Source organism: Hippocampus comes, unplaced genomic scaffold (assembly GCF_001891065.2).
Source record: "Hippocampus comes isolate QL1 unplaced genomic scaffold, H_comes_QL1_v1.1 scaffold180, whole genome shotgun sequence".
Taxonomy (NCBI): Eukaryota; Metazoa; Chordata; class Actinopteri; order Syngnathiformes; family Syngnathidae; genus Hippocampus; species Hippocampus comes.
The window spans coordinates 535,454-556,306 of record NW_017805076.1 but is presented as its reverse complement, the minus strand read 5'-3'; the positions used below and the strand labels follow the sequence as shown (position 1 = coordinate 556,306).

The 20,853-nt window shown below is 41.2% G+C and overlaps 1 protein-coding gene across 1 annotated transcript in view; it reads right to left on the bottom strand.

The window, feature by feature from the left end:
- Nucleotides 1–837: 837 nt before the first annotated feature.
- Nucleotides 838–20,853, bottom strand: part of lamb1a (laminin, beta 1a) — a 54,355-nt gene continuing 34,339 nt past the window's right edge. The window contains exons 14-33 of the mRNA XM_019865260.1: nt 19,444–19,602; nt 18,732–18,859; nt 18,038–18,158; nt 17,678–17,876; nt 17,462–17,605; nt 16,002–16,233; nt 15,099–15,262; nt 14,664–14,888; nt 14,331–14,548; nt 13,630–13,726; nt 11,345–11,714; nt 11,079–11,263; nt 7,952–8,193; nt 5,474–5,677; nt 5,255–5,399; nt 4,681–4,888; nt 2,950–3,091; nt 2,680–2,856; nt 2,402–2,561; nt 838–1,414 (exon numbers count right to left, since the gene is read on the bottom strand). Coding sequence (XP_019720819.1) covers nt 1,275–1,414; nt 2,402–2,561; nt 2,680–2,856; nt 2,950–3,091; nt 4,681–4,888; nt 5,255–5,399; nt 5,474–5,677; nt 7,952–8,193; nt 11,079–11,263; nt 11,345–11,714; nt 13,630–13,726; nt 14,331–14,548; nt 14,664–14,888; nt 15,099–15,262; nt 16,002–16,233; nt 17,462–17,605; nt 17,678–17,876; nt 18,038–18,158; nt 18,732–18,859; nt 19,444–19,602 — 3,660 coding nt within the window. The 3' untranslated portion in view covers nt 838–1,274. The remainder of the gene's footprint in view (nt 1,415–2,401; nt 2,562–2,679; nt 2,857–2,949; nt 3,092–4,680; nt 4,889–5,254; nt 5,400–5,473; nt 5,678–7,951; nt 8,194–11,078; nt 11,264–11,344; nt 11,715–13,629; nt 13,727–14,330; nt 14,549–14,663; nt 14,889–15,098; nt 15,263–16,001; nt 16,234–17,461; nt 17,606–17,677; nt 17,877–18,037; nt 18,159–18,731; nt 18,860–19,443; nt 19,603–20,853) is intronic.

Below are 20,853 nucleotides of genomic sequence, written 5' to 3'. Positions count from 1 at the left end.
GGTCCTGAAAACCTGGACTGACCCCCACTCATCCATTTTTAATATTTAACAATATTTTATATTTTATATTTATTTATATTCTTTTTGTCTTCTACTTTCTCCCTTTCATAATTTGCTGCTGAAATTTGGGAATTTCTCCATTGTGAGACAAATAAAGGTTTTCTCATCTTATCTTACTATCACGACAGTCACACGTTGACTACTGAGCGAACTAAATTTCCTGCAGCACTGATTGGACAAGCAATGTAATGTGATCATCTGCAGCCAGTGATGGCCAAGCAAGCGTGTCATAACTAATTGACATGTTGAGTTGGGTATGTCTTAACCTCCATGGCAGAGGCTCCGTCGAACCCCCTAAAACCGATTCACCGAACCCCTCGGGTTCGATTGAACCCAGGTTGAGAACCACTGCTCTAAATTATCCCTAGGTGTGAGTGTGAACGCGGATGGTCGTTTGTCTCTGTGTGTCCTGCGATTGGCTGGCAACCGATTCAGGGTGTCCCCTGCCTAGTGCCCAAAGACGGCTGGGATAGGCTCCAGCACCCCCTGCGACCCTTGTGAGGATTAAGCAGATCAGAAAATGGATGGATGGATGGATATCAGTGAATATTTGGGGGTCGACTCTAAAGGCCCAGAAGTATTCCTCTCACATGCTTGTGATTCATGTGAAGACACTTTACAGTTCTGATAATTTGCGGCGTGAAGAAAAATGTGGACTGTTACCAAACAAAGGCGTGGGTGTGATCAAGCACCACCCACGCCTGCCAAATCTGCTCTCACTGCATTAGGTACCTAATGCAATGTTTTCTGCGCTCGGGACAGCCAAAACAGTCACAATTTCAGCTTGAAAAAACATTTATTACTTGCTGTTTTCAGGATCACTTTGTGTGATGCAACTGTAAAGTTCAAGAAAAAGAAAACTTTTGGACTATATTTCAAATAAACTTCAAAAATAAAAGTAACACTGATTCCTAACTTATGGCCACCTGTGAATAACTTAATAATTCTTGCCATCCAATGATTTAACATTGACAAATCTGGAATGAATGGTCAGTGATACGACAGTTACATTCTTGTTTAGCTTTTGCTGTTATGAAGACCCAAAGAACAGATCCAATTGTGTACACTAGTAACTCCAAATGGACACATTGACAAAGGGGAACACAATTATATTCAGTTGTTGTGGAAATTTGAAATGTCCATTTTGTGGTCTTTGAGGTCAAAAAGTAAAAGAATGCTCCTTTTGCAAGGACCTTTGCGGGTGACCTTTGACCTTAGAATAAACAGGAGCTATAAACTGTAACTTTGTGGCTGATCTGCTGCAGCAGCTCCTTAACTGAGGCCTCCAGCGCCACCAGTTGTTCTGCCTTCAACTCCAGTGCACGATGGTTTTCCTCAAATGACTTTTCGAGCTCTGAAATGTGAAAGAATAGATTTAGTTACCATTGCAAATCTCCTTGTCAGACATGTGATGTTTTTCTTTATTTTCCTATGAAAATATTTTTTATATTTTGTTTTTTAATTTTTTTTACAGAATTGTCCTAGTTTTTCTGAATTAATCTAAATAATTTTCTAACTCTAACCCTATGTCAATGTTTTGGATTTTATTGGCAAAAACCTTGTAAAGTAAACTACAAAATTCAATATTACGCATTCTAAAAAAGATGGATGAAATCATTCATGACTGAGAATATCTTAAAAAAAAAAGACTGATCAAGTTACACTGTATCAACATATTGCTCCCTGTTCGAGACCACATTACCAAATCTCATACAAGAACAGCGTGCACAGGATATCTTGGTTGGCTTGATATCCGGACAGCGGCACTTTGGTCTGTCGTTGACTTATGTCGCACCCCACACAAGTATAAATAAATTCCGCATTCCTTGGCCGACAACATTGACAGTAAGTGGAAAAAAGCTTCATGAAATTAATTATAACCTTTCTGCTTTTTTTTGTTAATTAAAAAAAAGAAAAAAATCCATATTCTTTAGAACCTTTGCAGAAAAATCAGCCGGGAGCACTGGTAACTTCACACAATTACTGCTGGAATTGGTCGCCATTTTGAAGGAGGAAGCGATACAAGGTCAAGGTGTGGCCAAGTGCGCTGTACGTCGAAGTCGATTGCCCTGCAATGCTCTTCAAGTGGTGCCACCATTCCTCTTTTAAAAAGCATTCATGACGACCTGAGCAACATAATTGTTGTCATTCGGTCCTCGAATGTGGTTCATTCACGTCCGTAATATTCAGGTTGGGGTGTAAGTTTCAATAATGAATGAGGACTCATAACAAGTGCGGTCCTGTTCCCGCACAGGGACTGCAATGCTAAAAGAAACATTGAACGATAGGTCTGCTGATGAACATTTGGCCACTGAATAGTAAATGGTAAGAATGACGTCACCTTTGAGAATCTGCAGCTTGTCACTGGCTTGCAACAGGAGCTCCTTGGCTTCTTGCTGCAATAACTCTGCCCTCTTCTTTGCCTCAGCCACACCGCTCCCTTTTTGCGCAATCCGTTGCTCGACAGTGGAGTATTTGTCCTTAATTTCAGAGTCGATGCCCTGCATGACATGAAGAAAAGGATAAATAATCAATCTGGAAATCTTTTCTTATTGTTCGAGAGAGCAGTTTTTCCACCTGAGCCATGATCCGGTCAATTTTCTAATGTTTGGAACTTACCCTTTTCACCTCTTTGACTATTTGTCTGATGCTCATTGCATCCTGAATGGTATGTTGACTGCTCAGTGTGGCATTCAGAGTTTGGTCTCTCAGTAGTGTCACATCCTCATCAAGCTGCTGCAGCCGCCTAGTGGCATTGCCCAATTTTATTTCCACATCTGATGTGCCGGACTTCACCTGAGCCCAAGACAGTTAAGAGGTGTTAGTACAGGTTAGTGATGAATAGATACTTGTTTAAACCGACAAGAATGAAAATGCAAGAGGACTGACTGAGAACAGCAGCTTGTTGGTGTTCTTGATATCGTCCGTGGCCTGCTGCATGGCACTGCTGGCAGCTGTCTGAGCTCTCTGAGCTTCTTCCAGCACTTGTTTGACCATCTCAGCGGATTCCTTCACAGCAGCTGCACCCTGACTGTTGAATATAGGGAGTTGTTTTATTTTGACAGTCTTGATGTTATTTTAACCGGGGACAGCAAGAATGTAGATCGTCACCCTCCTAAAATAATGACATAAGTCACATTTTTTAATTCTTTTTTTTTTGTTTTAGAAAACACAAAACACTCAACAAAATTCTGGTTAGATGACCTTGTTTTCTGATCTATAAAGCGCTTCGGATTATAAGGAGCACCTTCAACGAATAGCCTATTTTAAAACAGTTTTCAGATATAAGGCACACGACATTGTAAGGCACAGAGAATAGAAGCTACAATAGTGACTGCGGTTGTGCTATGCATCCACCAGATGGAACTACACTAAAGGGAATACAATACAATACAGGTTTATTTATATAGAACCTTCACAACCGCTGCCAACTGGAACAAAGCCATGAGAACTGGTCACAAACACGGACATGAAACATATAAATACAAATGGCGTAACAAAACAATAAATGAAAAACAAAAGTTATTAAGACAATGTCCTTTAAAAGTCTTGCTTGTCTCCCTCTTCCTTTGTTTAGGCAGTGGTTCACTATGATTTTGGCATTATCTTCGTTTCACAATGGCTGCGCAGCGCTCACAAACTTAGGTGTCTGTTCGAGTGTGTGTCGGCGAATGCACATGTCAATTAGTGTTGGGCAGAAACCTTTAAGGGTACAATTGCTTCCTGCTATTATTCACCCCTAGATGGTATAGGAACACTAACAGGGAAACAACTCACTGGGGAATATAAAGAGACCGAGTAGCACCACACATAAGGCGCATCGGATTATAGGGGGCACTGTCGGCTTTTGGGAAAATTTAATGCTTTAAGTTGCGCCTTATAGTGGGGAAAATACGGTACATTGATTTCCAATTTCATTTTCGGGGGTAGAAATGAATGATCTGCTTAACCAAGGATGTAGCCACTTTTAGCAGAGTTGGACAGCTTCTTGAAGAGATGTTTCAGTCAAAAATGTCTTTGTTTTCCTGTGCATGTATAGATATGACAAAATGAGAAAGAGATTTTTCAATGGCTTATGTACAAATGTTTGCGTCTTCAGTGTGCCTGGTCAACCAGGATACTGGATGAACAGATTACCGTTCCGACGACCGGCGGCCATTTATCCAGAAAGGCGTGTGTTTTGTGATTGGTACTGATTGATTGCGATTGAAGAGCGGCCCGGTAGTCGAGTGGTTAGCACGTCGACTTCCTGTGTGGAGTTTGAATGTTCTCCCCATGCTTGCGTGGGTTTTCCCCGGGTCCTCCGGTTTCCTCCCACATTCTAAAAACATGCATGGCAGGCTGATTGAACACTCCAAATTATCCCTGGGTGTAAGTATGAACGCGGATGGTTGTTCGTCTCTGTGCCCTGCGATTGGCTGGCAACCGGTTCAGGGTGTCCCCTGCCTAGTGCCCAAAGATGGCTAGGATCGGCTCCAGCGCCCCCCGCGACCCTAGTGAGGATAAAGCGGTTCGGAAAATGAATGAATGAATGAATGATTGCGATTGAGCCTGTTGTCAGTGAAAAGGCTGCTCTATCAAAAGATACTCAGTTGACTCGGGACACACGAGGCAACGCACCTAGCTTGCCTGGCCTGTTTCAGTAGATTTTCAGCTCTCTCACTGTCATCATTGCTCTGCTGCAGGATAGTCTCCACATTGCCCAGCTCTCCCACCATTTTGCGAATTTCATCTGTGAGGTTCTGAAGCTGCTCACGCGTGGTTGGCATCTGCATGGCCAGCACCTCATTTGCAACTTTTTCGATACTCTCCAAGTCTGCCCCATCCTCTAAAAAAAGAAACATGTTTATGTGTGGATGCTTAAAGGGAAGGATGCCGTTGTTGTTACTCAGCACTTACATTATAATAATAATAATAATAATAATAATAATCATAATAATAATGCATTTTATTTAAAAGCGCCTTTCATGCCACCCAAGGACACTGTACAGACAATAAGAAAATACATTATATCTGACACTCTTACGGTGACCATGTGATGAACAACTGAATATTTAGCATTATGACAAAAATCCTTGTTAGTCAATTTCTCCTATTCATTCACAATAGCGATGACTTGTTGCCTTGTTGATTATTTTACAATCAGTGGATTTTACAGTTTGACTGACAGACAAACAAAGAAAGCTTGATTCACCTGTGAGGAAGTCTCGAATTTCTTGAATAAGGGTCCGTAGCTCCTCGTTGCTCTCATCAATATTGTGTTTAGTCCTATTAGTCTTCATAAAAACGTTGTGCGCACTCATTTTTGCTTGATCTGCTTTTTGTTTTGCCTCAGACACCTAAACAGAGTACAGGTGAGACCAAACCAATTACCTTGGAAGACAATCCAAATCTCCAAAGATTAGGGTTGTACCATTTTGGCAAGTTTGTCCACTTCCTCCATGGCATTTAATATTTCCTGTTCGGACTCAAATGTTTTCTGCCAGCTGGACTGAACCTTTGTCAACACACCATCACATGCTTCCCCTCCACACATGGGGCCACCCTCTGCATTTACACATCCTAATCCCCCACAGGGAGAGGAACATGAGTCCTGGCCTGCTGGATTGCCGCATGTCTGTGGAGACACATAAATTGAAATTGTTACCATATTATCAAACAGTCTCTGCTGGGAGTGTCATGATTCGGTTTGGGACCAACAGGTGGCACTGTAGGGCTCTCCCTGCAGCTGCACACCTGTTGGTCATTATGTAATTAGTGCTTTAAAAGGACTCCCAGCCCGAACACTCAGTGTCGGGTCATTGTTTGTGCTTGGCTTCTGTCATGTTTGTTTGTTTGTCATGTTTAGGTCATGTTTTTGGTCATGTTTCTGTTATTGATTGTTTTGAGCTTCAGTCATGGTTTTTGTTTGATACTTTGGACTTTGTTTGTTTAGGATTTAGTTTTCTGTATTTTATCAATACACTTCAAGTACACCCCGCTCCTCCTTCTTGCCTACTTTTTGGGGTCCACCACCACCTCACAAACGTGACAGGGAGAATTAAATGCTCACAAGAGCAAAGGCATCTTGATTAGCATGATTAGGGCCTTGTCTAAACGTCGCTGAGCTTATTTAAAACCAAATATTTCCATCCACACTGCCTCATTTGTGTTTAAAAAAAAAAAAAAAAGCATCCCCACCAAACTGCATCAGTACGTTTTTCAGCACATTTATAAGCATGTCAACAAGAGTGAGAGAAAGTGCGGGAGCACAAGCCATGCGCTTGAGTTGCTGCCAAGAATACTGTCATCATGAAGGTGGAAGAAAAAGAAAAAAAAGACTGCAAGAAAACAGTTTGTGGGCAGGCTGCAGCTACACAAGTGCGGTCAGTGCCGGAGCTGCATGGGGTGATGGACGGATGATGCGAAAAAATTTACTGACGCGCCAACCACTAGTTATCTTACAATACAATACATCCTGATTTCACTTTCACAACAGCTGCAGCTTGAACAAAGCGCTTCACGAAAGTAACATAAAGTAAAATAATCAACATAACACATAACATAAAAATTGGATGTTTCTTACCCTCTTTGGACCAGACGACAAATCGTCCACGATTTCCCAAAACAATGTAAAATGTGGACTCGTCAGACCACCGAACACATTTCCACTTTGCATCAGTCCATCTTAGATGAGCTCGGCCACAGAGAAGCTGGCAGTGTTTCTGGGCGTTATTGATAAATGGCTTTTGCTTTGCATTGTAGAGTTTTAGTTGGCTATAGAGGCCAACTGTAGTTACTGACATTGGTTTTCGGAACTGTCCATGTAGTGATATCCTTTATACATTGATGTTGGTTTTTGATGCAGTGTTGCCTCAGAGATCTAAGTTCACGGGCATTCAATTTTGATTTTCGGCCTTGTCGCTCATATGCAGGGATTTCTCCAGATTCCCTGCACCTTTTGATGATATTCTGGACCATAGATGATGAAATCCCTCAATTGCTTGTACAGTCAAACCTCGGTTTTCGTCCATAATCCGTTCCAGAAGGCTGTTCGAAAACTGAATTGTTCGAAAACCGAAACCACGCTCTTTTAAAAAAAAAAAAAGTTTATTGAACACATTCGCTCACAATGGAAAGCGACACGAGGAAGCGTCACTTCCTCGTCTACCCGAGGAAGAGTCATTTCCTCATGTAAGGAAGGCGAGAGGAGTCAAGTGGTGCATTCAAGTACGCTCAGTTTGTTTGAGAACCAAAATTTGTTCGTCATCCGAGGCATAAAAAACTCGAAATTTTTGGTCAAAAACCGAATTGGTCGAGAATCAAGACGTTCGAAAACCGAGGTTTGACTGTAATTGTACTTGGAGGAACATTGTCCTTTAACTGTTTGTCTCTATCTCTGCTTGTGAATAACTGAGAAATTCAGGGAAGCTCCTTTTATACCCAGTCATGGCACCCACCTTTTCCCAGTTAGCCTGTTCACCTGTGGGATGCTCCAAACAGGTGTTTGATAAGCATTCCTCAACCTTCACTGTCTTTGTTGCCACCTGTCCCAGCTTTTTGGCACGTGTTGCAGCGATAATGTTAAGTTAATGATTATTTTTAAAAACAATCAAGTTTATCAGTTTGAACATTCAAAATCTTGTCATTGTAGTCTATTCAATTGAATAGAAGTTGAACCGATTATTGTATTCTGTTTTAAATTACGTTTAACACAATGTCCTAACTTCATTGGAATTGGGTTTGTACTGATAGTCACTTCACCATTGTGTCCCACTTGGTGTTGATTCTTCATACAAAATTCAAATTTTAGATCTTAATGTTTGAGGCCTGAAATGAGGCGAAATGTCAAAATACTTTCCCAAGCTCCTGAATTTGTTGAAGAGAACCCTAGCAAATACCATATTTGTACCTTGTGGCTGAGCTCTGTCAGGTCCAGAGTCTGGATTTGACCGGCCAGGTCGTCTAGTCTTTGTGCATACTCAGTGTGTTTCCTGAGGAAGTCATCTCTGGTTAGGTTCATCTTCTCTTCTGTGAGTTTGCGTAGCTTAGCAGAATTCTCAATAGGGCTGTCGGGGTCAGTGGTGGATGCATTTGCTCGTTCTTCAGCTACCCGAGACTGCAGGAAGTACTTAGTGACAGTCTTGGCTGCCCCTGGTAACAGAGTAAAAAAAAAAACAAAAAAAAAAACAAAAAAAAAAAACATCTTACATCTTTTACACCTTAACGCAGAGGCGTCCCCCATTTTTACCTTTGAGGGCCGCATACAGAAAAATGGAAGGATGAAGGGACCACTTTTTGAAACACACTAAAGTCAGTCCACACAGCAATTATATTTTGTTTGTTTTTTTTTTCCAGGTTTTGGGGTGGCCAAGAGCTGGCTATCTCACAGTGTAGATTCAGCTCTGCACTTAACAGCAGCCGAATCCCATGCCCACATTCAGAAACAAAAAAAGAACGAACTGTTACTTGAGGATCATTGATGTGATGTCTTCATAAATCAGCCGTCGAGCACAAAGTGAAGAAACTATTTTTGCCTCTAAAATTGAATTTACTTTATTCCCTGCAGTATTTTGAAGATACAGTGTGTTATTCTTTTAATCATAAATGGTTCTTTGAATACAGAGAAAAGTTCTCCAGTCTATAAACAAATTTATAGGTAGCAATGACACCTATTTTTCTGACACCCTCTCTTCTCACTCTGCCCACTTTCACCTTTTTTAACAAACTGTGTGGCCCTTGTCAAATGTCATTTGACAGTACAGCATTTTTGAATTAATTAATTATTTATTTTTGTCAAGTCGCGGGCTGTTGAAAAATGGATGGTGGGCCACAAATGGCCCGAGGGTCGTTGTTTGAAGAGGACTGCCTTAACATAATGCAGGGGTGTCAAATTCATTTTTGTCGCGGGCCAGATTTTTGTGAGTTTCCCTTGGAGGGCCGTCACGACTGAAACCATATAAAGAAGTAAAAAATAATGGTTTAATCACCTATTGTTACTGTAATGAAGGGTTTGGGAACAAGAGAATGCGTACAGCAGGGGTGTCAAAGTCAAATGGACGGAGGGCCAGATAAAAAATTTTGCTGCAAGCCGAGGGCCGGACTGATCGAATGTTCATTGAAAATTTTAAAAATGACCACATTGTTTATTGAACCAAATGTAATTGACTGAAAACCTAACAAATACATTCCAATATGGTCAGATAAATAAAGCAACATTTTCTATGGCTATGTCAGTAAACTTTAATTTTCAACAGGCACAAAAAAAATTTCCTTTGTATAAAAATACCCATAACATGAATAAAAGAAGTCGATATTCAAGGCACTATCAACAGTCCATGTTTTCTCTTTTAGCAAAAGTAGGCTAAATTTACTTAAAAGAAAAACAAATAATAGTACAGTAATTTTCGATCATTTACTCGAATAAAATATTTTTAAAACATAATTGGATTGAAATACAACAAAATAAAGTGCAAAAATGTATAAACCAAAAACAACACTTTCTTCAAGAAAAAAACTTGAACTGAGTAAAAACTCTTAGTATGTGATTGCACAGTATATTATAAGTAATATTCACTTCTTTGAGGCTGAGGCTTATACTCGGTGGTGTCTTAACTTTTCTACAAGTTCATCAATATTTGGGGTCAGGCTCTGAGCTGAGCAAATCCTCAAACTTGAGTGAGGGTGTTCAGCAGTAAATCGACTTCTGTGTGATGTTTTGTTCAGCTTCATCAAAGAAAATAGTTGTTCACACACGTATGTGCTGCCAAACTTTCGACAACGTTTGAGCAGCCTGGATGCGCAGCGGGACCACTGTGTCGGGGAGGAAACCGTCAAACTGCGCAGCACGCACTGCCGTATCTTTGCCGAAACACTGCAATTGTGTTTCTGCTATTTAAAAAGAGTTTTAAAAAGTTGCTTTTTTCGGGGTAAACTTCGTCACAAACTTTAAGTATACCGTTTTTAATGAAATCCCCCTTCCCCCTCCATGTTCTTGTTTTTGTTCGCGTGTTTCGTTTCATGATGTCGTCTCAGATTACACTATTTCAATCGCGCCACACTTTCTCCGCACAGAAGATACACAGGTTTTCCAGCTACGTCCATGAACATGTACTTCGACTCCCACCTTGTTTGAAACTCCCGATTCTCAGTGTCCACCTTCCGTTTTGCCATTTTTGATGGGTATCTGAAAGCTAATGTCACTGTTATGGGAACGACTGCTAGACTAATAAATATTTAAATAAAGCGGCCGACTGCTTGGCGCGTCACCGTTGCATTGTGGGAAATGTAGTATTGGTGCGTGTAAAAGATCTGCGGGCTCTCGGCTTGCTGCGGTCCGCGGGCCGGTTCTAATAATAAATCAATATCATCCCAGGGGCCACTGAAAACATTCTCGCGGGCCGGATTTGGCCCGCGGGCCGGCACTTTGACATATGTGGCGTACAGTATCACTCTTATTTATTACAAGTGAGGATTTGAAATTTTGGTAGAGATTTTAGCAAGCGTCATGAAACTTGCGATATTTGATTTGCTTTCACGGGCCACATAAAATGATGTGGCGGGCCAGATCTGGCCCCCGGTCCTTGAGTTTGACACCTGTTACATAATGTATCGATCAAGGACACTGTTCAGTTAGTTCCCTTCTTCAATGTTGAGATGACCTGAAAAAAGTAGCCGTATGAAAACATACCAATTCTTTTACTGGAATCTAAATTGCTCGAAAATACACAATATTGATCCTATGAAGATGGAACTTATTTTCACGTCATAAGATCCTGCGTGCACCGTTTTATTTACTCTTCATATGATTTTTCATCAATATGTGGACTCACCAATGAACAAGAAATAAACTATCCATTCGAAAATTAGGTTGATGAAGCAAACCGTAACTGATGTTCAAAACAAACGACAAAAGATTCACCTGTGAATCAAAAAAAATCTCCTTAGCTAAATTTGTAACAATAGCACAAACAACAAAGAGCCCATGTAAACCTTTTCATCACAAACACCTAAACGTATTAAGCAATGTACAGTCTTACCTCGGACATCGGAGTTCCTGATGAACTCAATTTGATCCATAATGTCCTGAACGGTCTGCTCGAGTTTCTGAGCATCTGCCATCAGCAATTTTAATTTGCCCTCCATGCCGCTTTTCTCTTCTTGCACATTGAGTAGAATCTTTTCCGTGTGGTTCAGTGATTGACTCAAAGACCCCATCAAGTCACTAATGGACACATCGAGACGACAGGTTACATTTGACAGATTAGGCCTTTCTCACCATTTAGGCTATTGAATCCACTCTTACTTGGCCTCCTCTAAGAGCTGTTGGATCTCGCTTAGAGGTTGTGAGGCTGGGTTTTGGTTCAGGATGGTGTGGATGTCAGATACACTTCTTTCCATACTGTCTATTGACTTTCTGTAGGGCCCGCTGACTCCACTCATTTTGATAGCGTTGACCTTGTTTGCAAGGCGGTGCGTCTGATTTGTTAATTGTCCGATGACAGCATCCCACTCCGCGAAGCATTGGTGGCAGCGTTGGCAGTTGGGAAAGGTACCAGAGAAGCCACGGGCACAGCTGTCACAACGTGGACCAGATACTCCTTCTACACAAACGCAGTGACCGTTGTCTTTGTTGCACTGCGGCTGAGTGACACCAGAAGGTTCACAATCGCATTCTGATGGAAAAAGTGCAGTTCAGATTAAATATAGTGTCTATCCCAGGGGTGTCAAACTCATTTCACATGGTGGGCCACATACGGCCTCGGTAGATGTCAAGTGGGCCGGACCATTAAAATGATACCATACTTTGCTATAAATAACCAAAACAATGTCTTTCCTTTGTTTTGGTATAAAGAAGCACAAGAACATTCGGAAAATGTTGAAATTTAATGAACATATCTTTTACAAAATATTTCATGAAGCACCTTACATTTCCTTCGACAAATGTGCAATTTACTTTTATCATTCACATATATGCATTGCAAATGATCCCACTGATTGTACAAACATTAACAAGTAATTGGTATTGAAAAATATAGTAATGCACTTTAAGATTAAACGAGATTCATAAAGAAAGGAAGTTTTAAACCATTTACACGTGCATGTAAAATCTAAATATAATCTTACAAACTAAGGAGAGTGCTATTAAATGTGTAAATGTGAGAGTGCTATTGATAGCGTCTGCTGTCATGGGTCTGTCACAGTGACGGACTGAGGCTGCTGTTGTCTTCTTCTCTGATCAAAACAGTGTCCCCTTGCGGATAATCAATGAATTGCACCTTATTAAAAATATTAATTCTGTCTTTAATGCATTTTTTTCACTTTTAAATTATCCTGCGGGCCTAATTGAACCTCCTTGCGGGCCGGTTCCGGCCCGCGGGCCGTATGTTTGACACCATGCTTTACATAATCATCTCGCGGGCCGGATTAAACTGCTTTGCGGGCCGGATCCGGCCCGCGGGCCGTATGTTTGACACCCCTGGTCTATCCAATCAATTTCTAGCTTTACACCACATGTTCTCAAAAATAAATAAATGAATAAAATCATCAGTTTAATTCAATAATATGGCAAGACATAAAAATAAAACTGCAATTTATTGGTGGCTACGCGAGTGGTTGGCATATCTGCCTATGACCTTTGGTGACTGCATGAGTTTTCTCTGTGTACCGTATTTTCCACACTTTAAGGTGCACCTCAAAGCATTCAATTTTCTCAAAAGCCGATAGTGTGCCTTATAATCCGATGCGCCTTAATTATGGATCAATATTATAATTTCTTGTAATATTTTAAATGTTCTGGAAAGCTCTTTGTTACAGCTGCCGCGGTTGTGAATGTGTGATATAAATAAAACGGTATTGTATTCTTTTAAGCATAGCTCCATCTAGTGGATGCATTACACAACCTCAGCCACTATTGTAGCTTTATTTTTGAACAGTGCCGTTCACTTTCCGAATTGTGTTATGTGTGACCGAAACATTTTAGAGGCATGACTATATCCAGCATTTGCTCAGTAACTCTATGTCTGTCTGTTGAAAATTGTCTTATAAATAAGACAACTCTTATGTACTGTACGTGCGCAACCGGTGGTGTCCACCTGAGAATATTGATATTGATGACGCACAGCAGGATTTCCTGTGTTGGTTACGTTTAATGGTCTCAATCACAAAGCCTGACGAAAACAGCAGAAAACAATGTCCTTTTCGTCAATTATATTGATAACAGTGTTTCCCTCCACAAATGATATAGCACAGCAATGTATTAAAATACTTAAATTTGTAAATGAAAACAAAGTTTTCTCCAGCTCTAAAAATTACATTACCTCTCCATGTACATCAAGAGAAAAAGGGGAGAGTCAAAGGCGGAAGTTTAACTTAAAAGAAGCAGTGCCACATTTGAAGTAGGGGAACACGTAAAAATTTTGGTTCCGCCCTTTGATAATGGAGGATATAGTAAAAGAACTCGTCGGGTATTTATCAATTGACAGAATTTGTGTAATTATAATTCAGTGCAGTACGTATTTCCAAGTTTTTTTTTTTTTTTTACTGGCCATGTTACACGTGTTCATCAAACAACAAGAACAAATCACCTACCATGACATTTGACCTCTGGGTCTCCCCAGAAGAGCTCTCGACATTCTCTGCATGTCCTGCCTCCAAAGCCGGGCATACACGAACATTGACCACTGATCTATTGGAATAGCATTTACAGTATGAAGAACACATTTTCACAGCAAAAATAGGTGTGAGAGCACAAGTCAAAAATATTATTTGCAATGTGTTCTATGTACCTCCACGAGTCTAAACATGGCATTCGAATTAATATTGTGTTTGTGGAATATGGATTAATCGGAATAATCCACCCGTTTTTATTTATTTCAGGGGGCTGCCATTTTGTCCTTTGCTGCCACCTGCTTGCGATTGAATGTGACATCAGGGTGCCCACAGTCTCAGTTTGAGAACGTCATGGCTCACCTGTTTTCAGGGTTTGGTCACAGCTGAGCCTGTGGGCACTTTGATTTCAATTTGAGTCGACTGCAGGTGGCAGTAGAGAACAAAATGGCAGCCACCTGTGTTGGAGATTTTTCTGCTTAATTCATATCCTACAAACGCAGCATTAATCAGAAGACTGTGCTTAGAATAGTGGCGGCACAGAACATTACTGCATATTATGAAGACACTTTTTGACTCTGACTTCTGTTTTCACAATGCAAACAGAAAGTATCCTCGAAAGTTAAATTATGAAATGCTATTTTTTTTTTCAACAACATATTTCAGGTGGGCATATTGCTCACCTCATTGCACGAGGTCCCATATGAATGTTTGGTGTCGCAGTCGCAGGCTTGACAGCCCTTATTGCTAGCCATGTTCCAGGTGTCAGGTGCACAACGGTCGCAGTGCTGGCCAATCACACGAGGGAGACAATGACACTGACCACTGCTGCGGTCACAGTGACAGTCACCTGATGAAGGACAGCTGGCACTATCACTACCAAGCTGGTTACAAACACACTCTGTGGACAACAGCAAGACCGCATTAGTAATAACGAAGCAGCTTTCGGAGTCCTCAGTTAATGTGTGAATGTGACTATGAGTTGTTTTTGAGCCGGAGTGGCTCAGTGAACTTACTCCTGCAGTCTTGCAGTAGTGCATTGCCATAATAACCGATCATGCAATTTTCGCAGGCATGCCCTTCGCTGTGATAAAGACAGCGCAGGCATTCGCCAGTTTGGGCGTTACAGGATTCCGGATCCAACATATCGATATTGTTGTTGCACTCACAGGGTTGGCACGAGCCCCCAATCTCATGTGGGTTTCCAAAGTAACCAGGGGAGCACTCATTGCAGCGAGCACCTGGTGGAAAAAAAAGGGACCAGATTCCAGTGCTTCTTCTGCCTTCATATTAAATTTCTAGAAACAATCAATTATGTCACCAAATATTTTTATTTAATCTCAAATTCTATTCAAATGACATTTTTATTAATGTTCAGCTTTTGATGTTCTATCATTTTCTGAATGGGGAAAAAATAATCTCTATTTGTTCCTCTGTGATCAATGACGTACCTTTGTATCCAGTGTTACAGATACAGACAGCGTGTTGGGAATTATCACCACGGAAACAACTTCCTGCAAACTGCCGCAGGCTACCGGGACCATCAGGGCACATGCAGGGGCGACAGTGGTCACCAGAGCCCAGAGTCAGGTCGCCATAGTAACCATCCATGCACCTTAACACAAAATATAGAGCATGACATTGTCTCGTTATATACATTTTTCTTTTATCTTCCTCCTCATGGTACAGTTTCCCCTGTCTTTGATGATTCTTATTAGCTTGCTATCTAGCATCTCTACTTTCTGTAAGTGGTTCCTTTAGCTATCAGGTAGGCAACATTAATCAGGAGGAAGTGAGGCAAGATTGCTTTTTCAACCTACTCCTGCATTCCTATATAATCCGTCAACATGATACTGAGCCCGTTAGTAAATTCATCAGCATTGTGTAGATGTGTTAAAATTATAACCATTACCTGAGTGACTTCTACATCTCTAATTAGTCATGACACATTCAGTACTGCTCTTTCTAAATCTATAAGAGGTCCCAATATTAATCTGTGTTAGGGCTTCGACGGTTTGATTTTTAAACATTTTTTTATTTATTTATTGTGATATCTTTCCAGTACAATTTACACTACATTTATTTTAGCCCGCTCAACTATTCCTGAAAGTGGCTCTGTCTCCTATTAAAACTCATTCACTCCCAAAGACGTTTTTATATGTCTTTTCAGACTTGGTTTAGAATTGGCTGGTACTGAATGAGTTTAAAGACAAAGCCAAGTGATTAGGGACGAGTCGCCGTCACTCTCTAAACGTCACTATAGATTATTCATAAAGATGACAAGTCAGCAAGTCATGTAAATCTTTGGTACTGTTGTGCATGATCAGTGATATTTAAAATGAATTCAAGTTTACCTGTCACAGTTGTGGCCTGTGCTGAAGTCCCTACAGTTGAGGCACTGTCCCGTGTGAGCGTCGCAGTCTTCTGCGTACCCATTGCAAGAGCAGGGACGACACGCAGGGAAGCCCCAGTAGCCCGGTAAACAGCGATTACACTGACGTCCGTATGCTCCCGAAACACACACACACTGACCAGTGAGCTGATCGCAAAGAGGACTCTGTGAGCCCTGAGCGTCACAGTTGCATTCTGCAAATACAAAATCATGTTGTTTTATCTGTTCACATCAAATTATTTATTTGATAGTATTAATATGAGTTACCTTACAAATTACCATAGGCATACAAGTGTTAGTAAATGATGTACCATAGTGTTGTCTGTTCAAATAGAATTTTTTATTTTCCTTTTTTAAAGACTGCGATTTCCAACATCGCCTATGAAGAAATTGTTTTTCCAAATCAAAATCAAGAGAATCTTAACATGTCTTCATGTTATAACTTAACTCAACTGTAGTTATAGTGCACTTTAAAACAACCACCCGTGTATACAAAGTGCTGTACATGGAGCAAAAATAATTCAAACAACAAACAATAAAATAATCACGAAGACAGTAGAAAGCACAAAAATAGTAAAACTAAAAATCAAGTCTCATGTTGAGTCAAAAGGCAAAGAATAAAAATGAGTTTTAAGACGAGTTTTCAAGATGGGAAGTGAGTGGGCTTCCCGAAAGTTCCCAGCAACAGAAAAGCCTCGATCCTTTCTGAGCCTCTGCTTAGTTCTTGGCACCTCTAATAGTGTCTGGCCCACAGACCTAAGGCACCGGGCAGGCATGCAGGGACCGAAGAGCTCAGAGAGGTAAAGTGGAGCGAGGCCATTTCATGATTTTAAAACAAATAATAGAATCAGAAAAAGAACTCTAAAATGTGTGGGGAGCAACCACACCAATTTGCCAGTCCAATTATAAGATGCACATATTACGAGGTAGACATACAAATACTACTAATCAAAATCTGCCAACCTTCGTCGTATAACTGACTAATTTACTTCAAACTCGTGCAAGCTGCTTGGTTGCCTTTTCAAAGGCCATGTCGATCGCCTTCAACTTGAAGGCTGCATTGTTGGCATTGCATGGCGTTTTATGCATGTGTGTGGCCTTGAGCAGGAGTTGCACATCTGTGTACCAATCTCAATGGCTTCATTGTGTGCGGATCTTTTTCAATAACTTGAACGATTAACACTTAAAATTGAGCTAATGAAAAAGTAAATAGTAACACAATTGTGGGGAGTTAAAAAGAAGCTAAAAATAGAAGAACGGTACATTTTTGGTAATCATGAAAATCTGCAAATAAGGCGCATTATTATTTTTTGCTGCAGCGGTTTAAGATGTGGAAAAAGTTGTGCCTCATCAATACAGAAAGAAAGGTAATAATATTGAGTCAACACTGGAGCGACTGCAACATGAGGTTGGAGGTTATACCTTTGCAGCCACTTGGTCCAAACTGGAAAGTAGCTGGAGCACATCTGTCACAGTTTCTACCGACGACATGAGGTCGACACTGACACTGACCTCCACTCATGTTGCAGACTGTACTCAGAGAGCCTTGGGGGTTACACTGGCATTCTGGAAGGGACAAACACATCTGTATGTTTTGATCTTTCTCAGCAATCTCAGTTTCATGTTAGCACGTTCTACCTTTGGCTCCCTGATGGAGCAGAGCAGAAATGCTGAAGATTAAGTTTTGGCAAATGTCAGTCATCGGTGTCTCGAGAACACTCTGGCTATTCTCCATACAACGATATCGTTGAAAAGTTTCCCATCCACTGTTTCCACCAGATTCCCCTTCTGGGGTTGTAAAGAGGTCCAAGTTCTTGCAGTGAGGCATCAGCACGATCTGACAAGAAGAACACGTTTCTGGTTTCAAGTTGAAAACCAGCTTTGCTAGACCAGAGAAACTCAACTAAACATTTACAAATGACCCATTACACCAATGAGGAATGTCCATGTGTCTTCTTCTAGTTTTAAAGTTTGATCATACATTAAAAGTATCCTCACCGAATCAATGAGCGTGTACGGAGACTGCACATCACTGAGGGCTGAATACAATGGCAGACTGAGGCGAATGGTATAGTTCAGACCAGATTCAAAACAAACCGGTCTGGGAAGAGCCACATGTCTAAGAAAGCACAAAGAGAATGGGAAACATCTGGAAAGCTTGAAGCACACTGCTTTGAACACAATGACACAAAAGGAAACAATGCAGCATATGCCAGCACATCAGAAGAGTTTAAACAAAATGGTGTTAATAAAAATAAATAAATAAATAAAAAAATGCGTGGGGGGGAAAAAAAATCCCCGGGAAAAAAAATCAAGCCACTGACACCCTGTGCCCAAAAAGAAAAGCAACCTTAAGAGACATGAAGATCTTAAATGCAGTCATAAAATTGCACCAAATGATCAAAGATGGCTGTGGTTAAGATTTTGTCCTTGTCATCGTAGTTTAAAACTGCTTTAACTGTATTCAAGTAACAGTACCCTTACTCTTCATTCCATTGTTTTCTACTCCACCCATCTCTACAAATGGTGTTTTGTTTTACCAGTCCTCCACGAGTGAGTCTTCATTTTTGCCTTCTCAAATCATTCATCACTGAGTTACTGCCAATCCTTGGCAAAAATACATGTTCCATACTTTTTTGGCATAGAGTATAAATGTATCAGTGAAAATAAGGATATTGCTAATGAACATTACCGTGACCCAGGGTGGAGCGAAATCATTTGGTGGTCGTCATCTGGCACAGTATTTATACAACGACTATCTGCTCTGATAGGTCCTGGTCTCATCACTGTCATCAGAAGTTCCTCCCATTGGTCAGGCAGCTGAAGGAACACAAAGTATTCCTTGTTAAAACAAACACTCCATCCTGAGCTGTCACCTGAAGGGATCACACAGGTCAAACATGTCCTGGTGACTGGTCAGACATGACCAGGCAAAGCATTGCAGGTGGGGCTCGATAGTGAGCACCTGTTGGCCTGCACTGCAGCCATGGAGTTCAGCTGGGCACAGGGCGAAGTGTTAACGTGGAATTTTGTCTTTTTTTTTTTTAACAATGCTTATTTTGCATAATTGTGTCAAGAATGATCTGGGCACTCAAATGAGGATTTCTGGGGACAGGACAGAGCGGGGTAAAACCGCATTCAAATATGCTGCTGGAATAACTCACAAAAGGATCTGAACTTGCTAGAATTTATGACTCTGGGAGAATTCAAATCTGGAGAAAAGGAACGAGAAACGAATCCCATTGGTCAGTCATTCAGTCGTTCACAGGACAATAACACACACTGTCTCACTCATGTAGATGATTTTGTGGAAATCGGTTTTGGAGTAATCGTATTAAATGTGTCCGTCCTGTTATTAACTGCCTTGCAATGTCAAAATGAAATCCTGTAACGCTGTGTCATACCTGAGGCTCATAGCGGATGAGAATGTCGTACTCCATGGAGTGAGGAATGTTGTCAACCGTGAATTCAAGGAAGGCTCCCTCGGGGACATTGACCAAGCCGATACCTGTCCAAGTGGGATGGTGGTCCTGTGGGTAGGGCCTTGAAACCACCAATACGCCCTAAAGGAAGCAAACTCATTAGGGAAGCAACAAAACCCTCTTTCAATAAATATACAATATTTGGCTGTGATATTCTGTTAACATTTTTTTTTAATTAACATGCAGGATTTTGAAATAAATATCACAATCAAGATGTATGGGATTATTCCAAAAATGGGGCTTGTGTTTGGCTGCTGTGGCTTTATTATTATTTTTTTAATAATACAATTTTCTCTACACAGTGCTTTCACAACAGCTGTAGCTATAACAAAGCTCTTGATAGAACATTCATCCATCCATAATCTAATCCACTTATCCTCAAATGGCTCGCGGGCGAGCAGGAGCCTATCCCCACTGTCTCTGCGCAGTAGGTGGGGCACACCCTGAACTGGTTGCAAGCCGATCGCAGGGCACAGATAGACGAACAACCATTTGTGCTCACAATCACACCTGGGGACAATTTTGAGTGTTCCATTAACCTGCCATGCATCTTTTTGGAATGTGGGAGAAAACTGGAGTACCCGGAAAAAACCCACGCAGGCACGCGGAGAACATGCAAACTCCAAGCGGGAAGGCCGTAGCCGTAATCGAATCCTGCACCTCTGCACCGTAAGGCCGACGTGCTAACAGTCAACCACCATGCCACCCCTCCATTCATTCATTCATCAAAAATAGAAAATGTAAACGTAGTGCAGAAACTACACACTGGACTTGGGATGGCACACGCTGCCTTTGAGCCAACAAGCAATCGCACACATATATGCCTCGCACCCTAGTTGCTCAAGTTGAGAAAAATTGAAGCAACAAGACAAAACTGTGTGACAGCTAAAGTCAATCTGAGTCCAGTATCTATTCGGCAAATAAAAGTCAAGGTGAACATCCACTAGCAGCCGTGAGCTTTTCAATCATCCTGCACGAAAAATGCGAGGACCAGCTAAGGAGTTGCTTTGTCTTTTAAGTATGGCAGCTTACTCTGATAAAACAGTAACTGGTCAATGCCAACCTGCGGCTCCCCAGCCACATGCGGCTCTTTGGCTGGTTGAATGCGGCTCCAGGGCTTTCAAATGACAAGCGTCAAAAACGCCTCGGCGGTGGCGCGCTGCCATTCGAACGACGCCGCTAAGTACAGAAGAATTTACAATGTCAGCCTATCATCAATCCCGTTACTTGTTTGACATACAGGGCAACCAGTCAGATGACAACTGAATCAATAATCAATAAATATGGCTGAGCAAAGGTCTGTGTGTGTGTGTGTGTGTGTGTGTGTGGGTG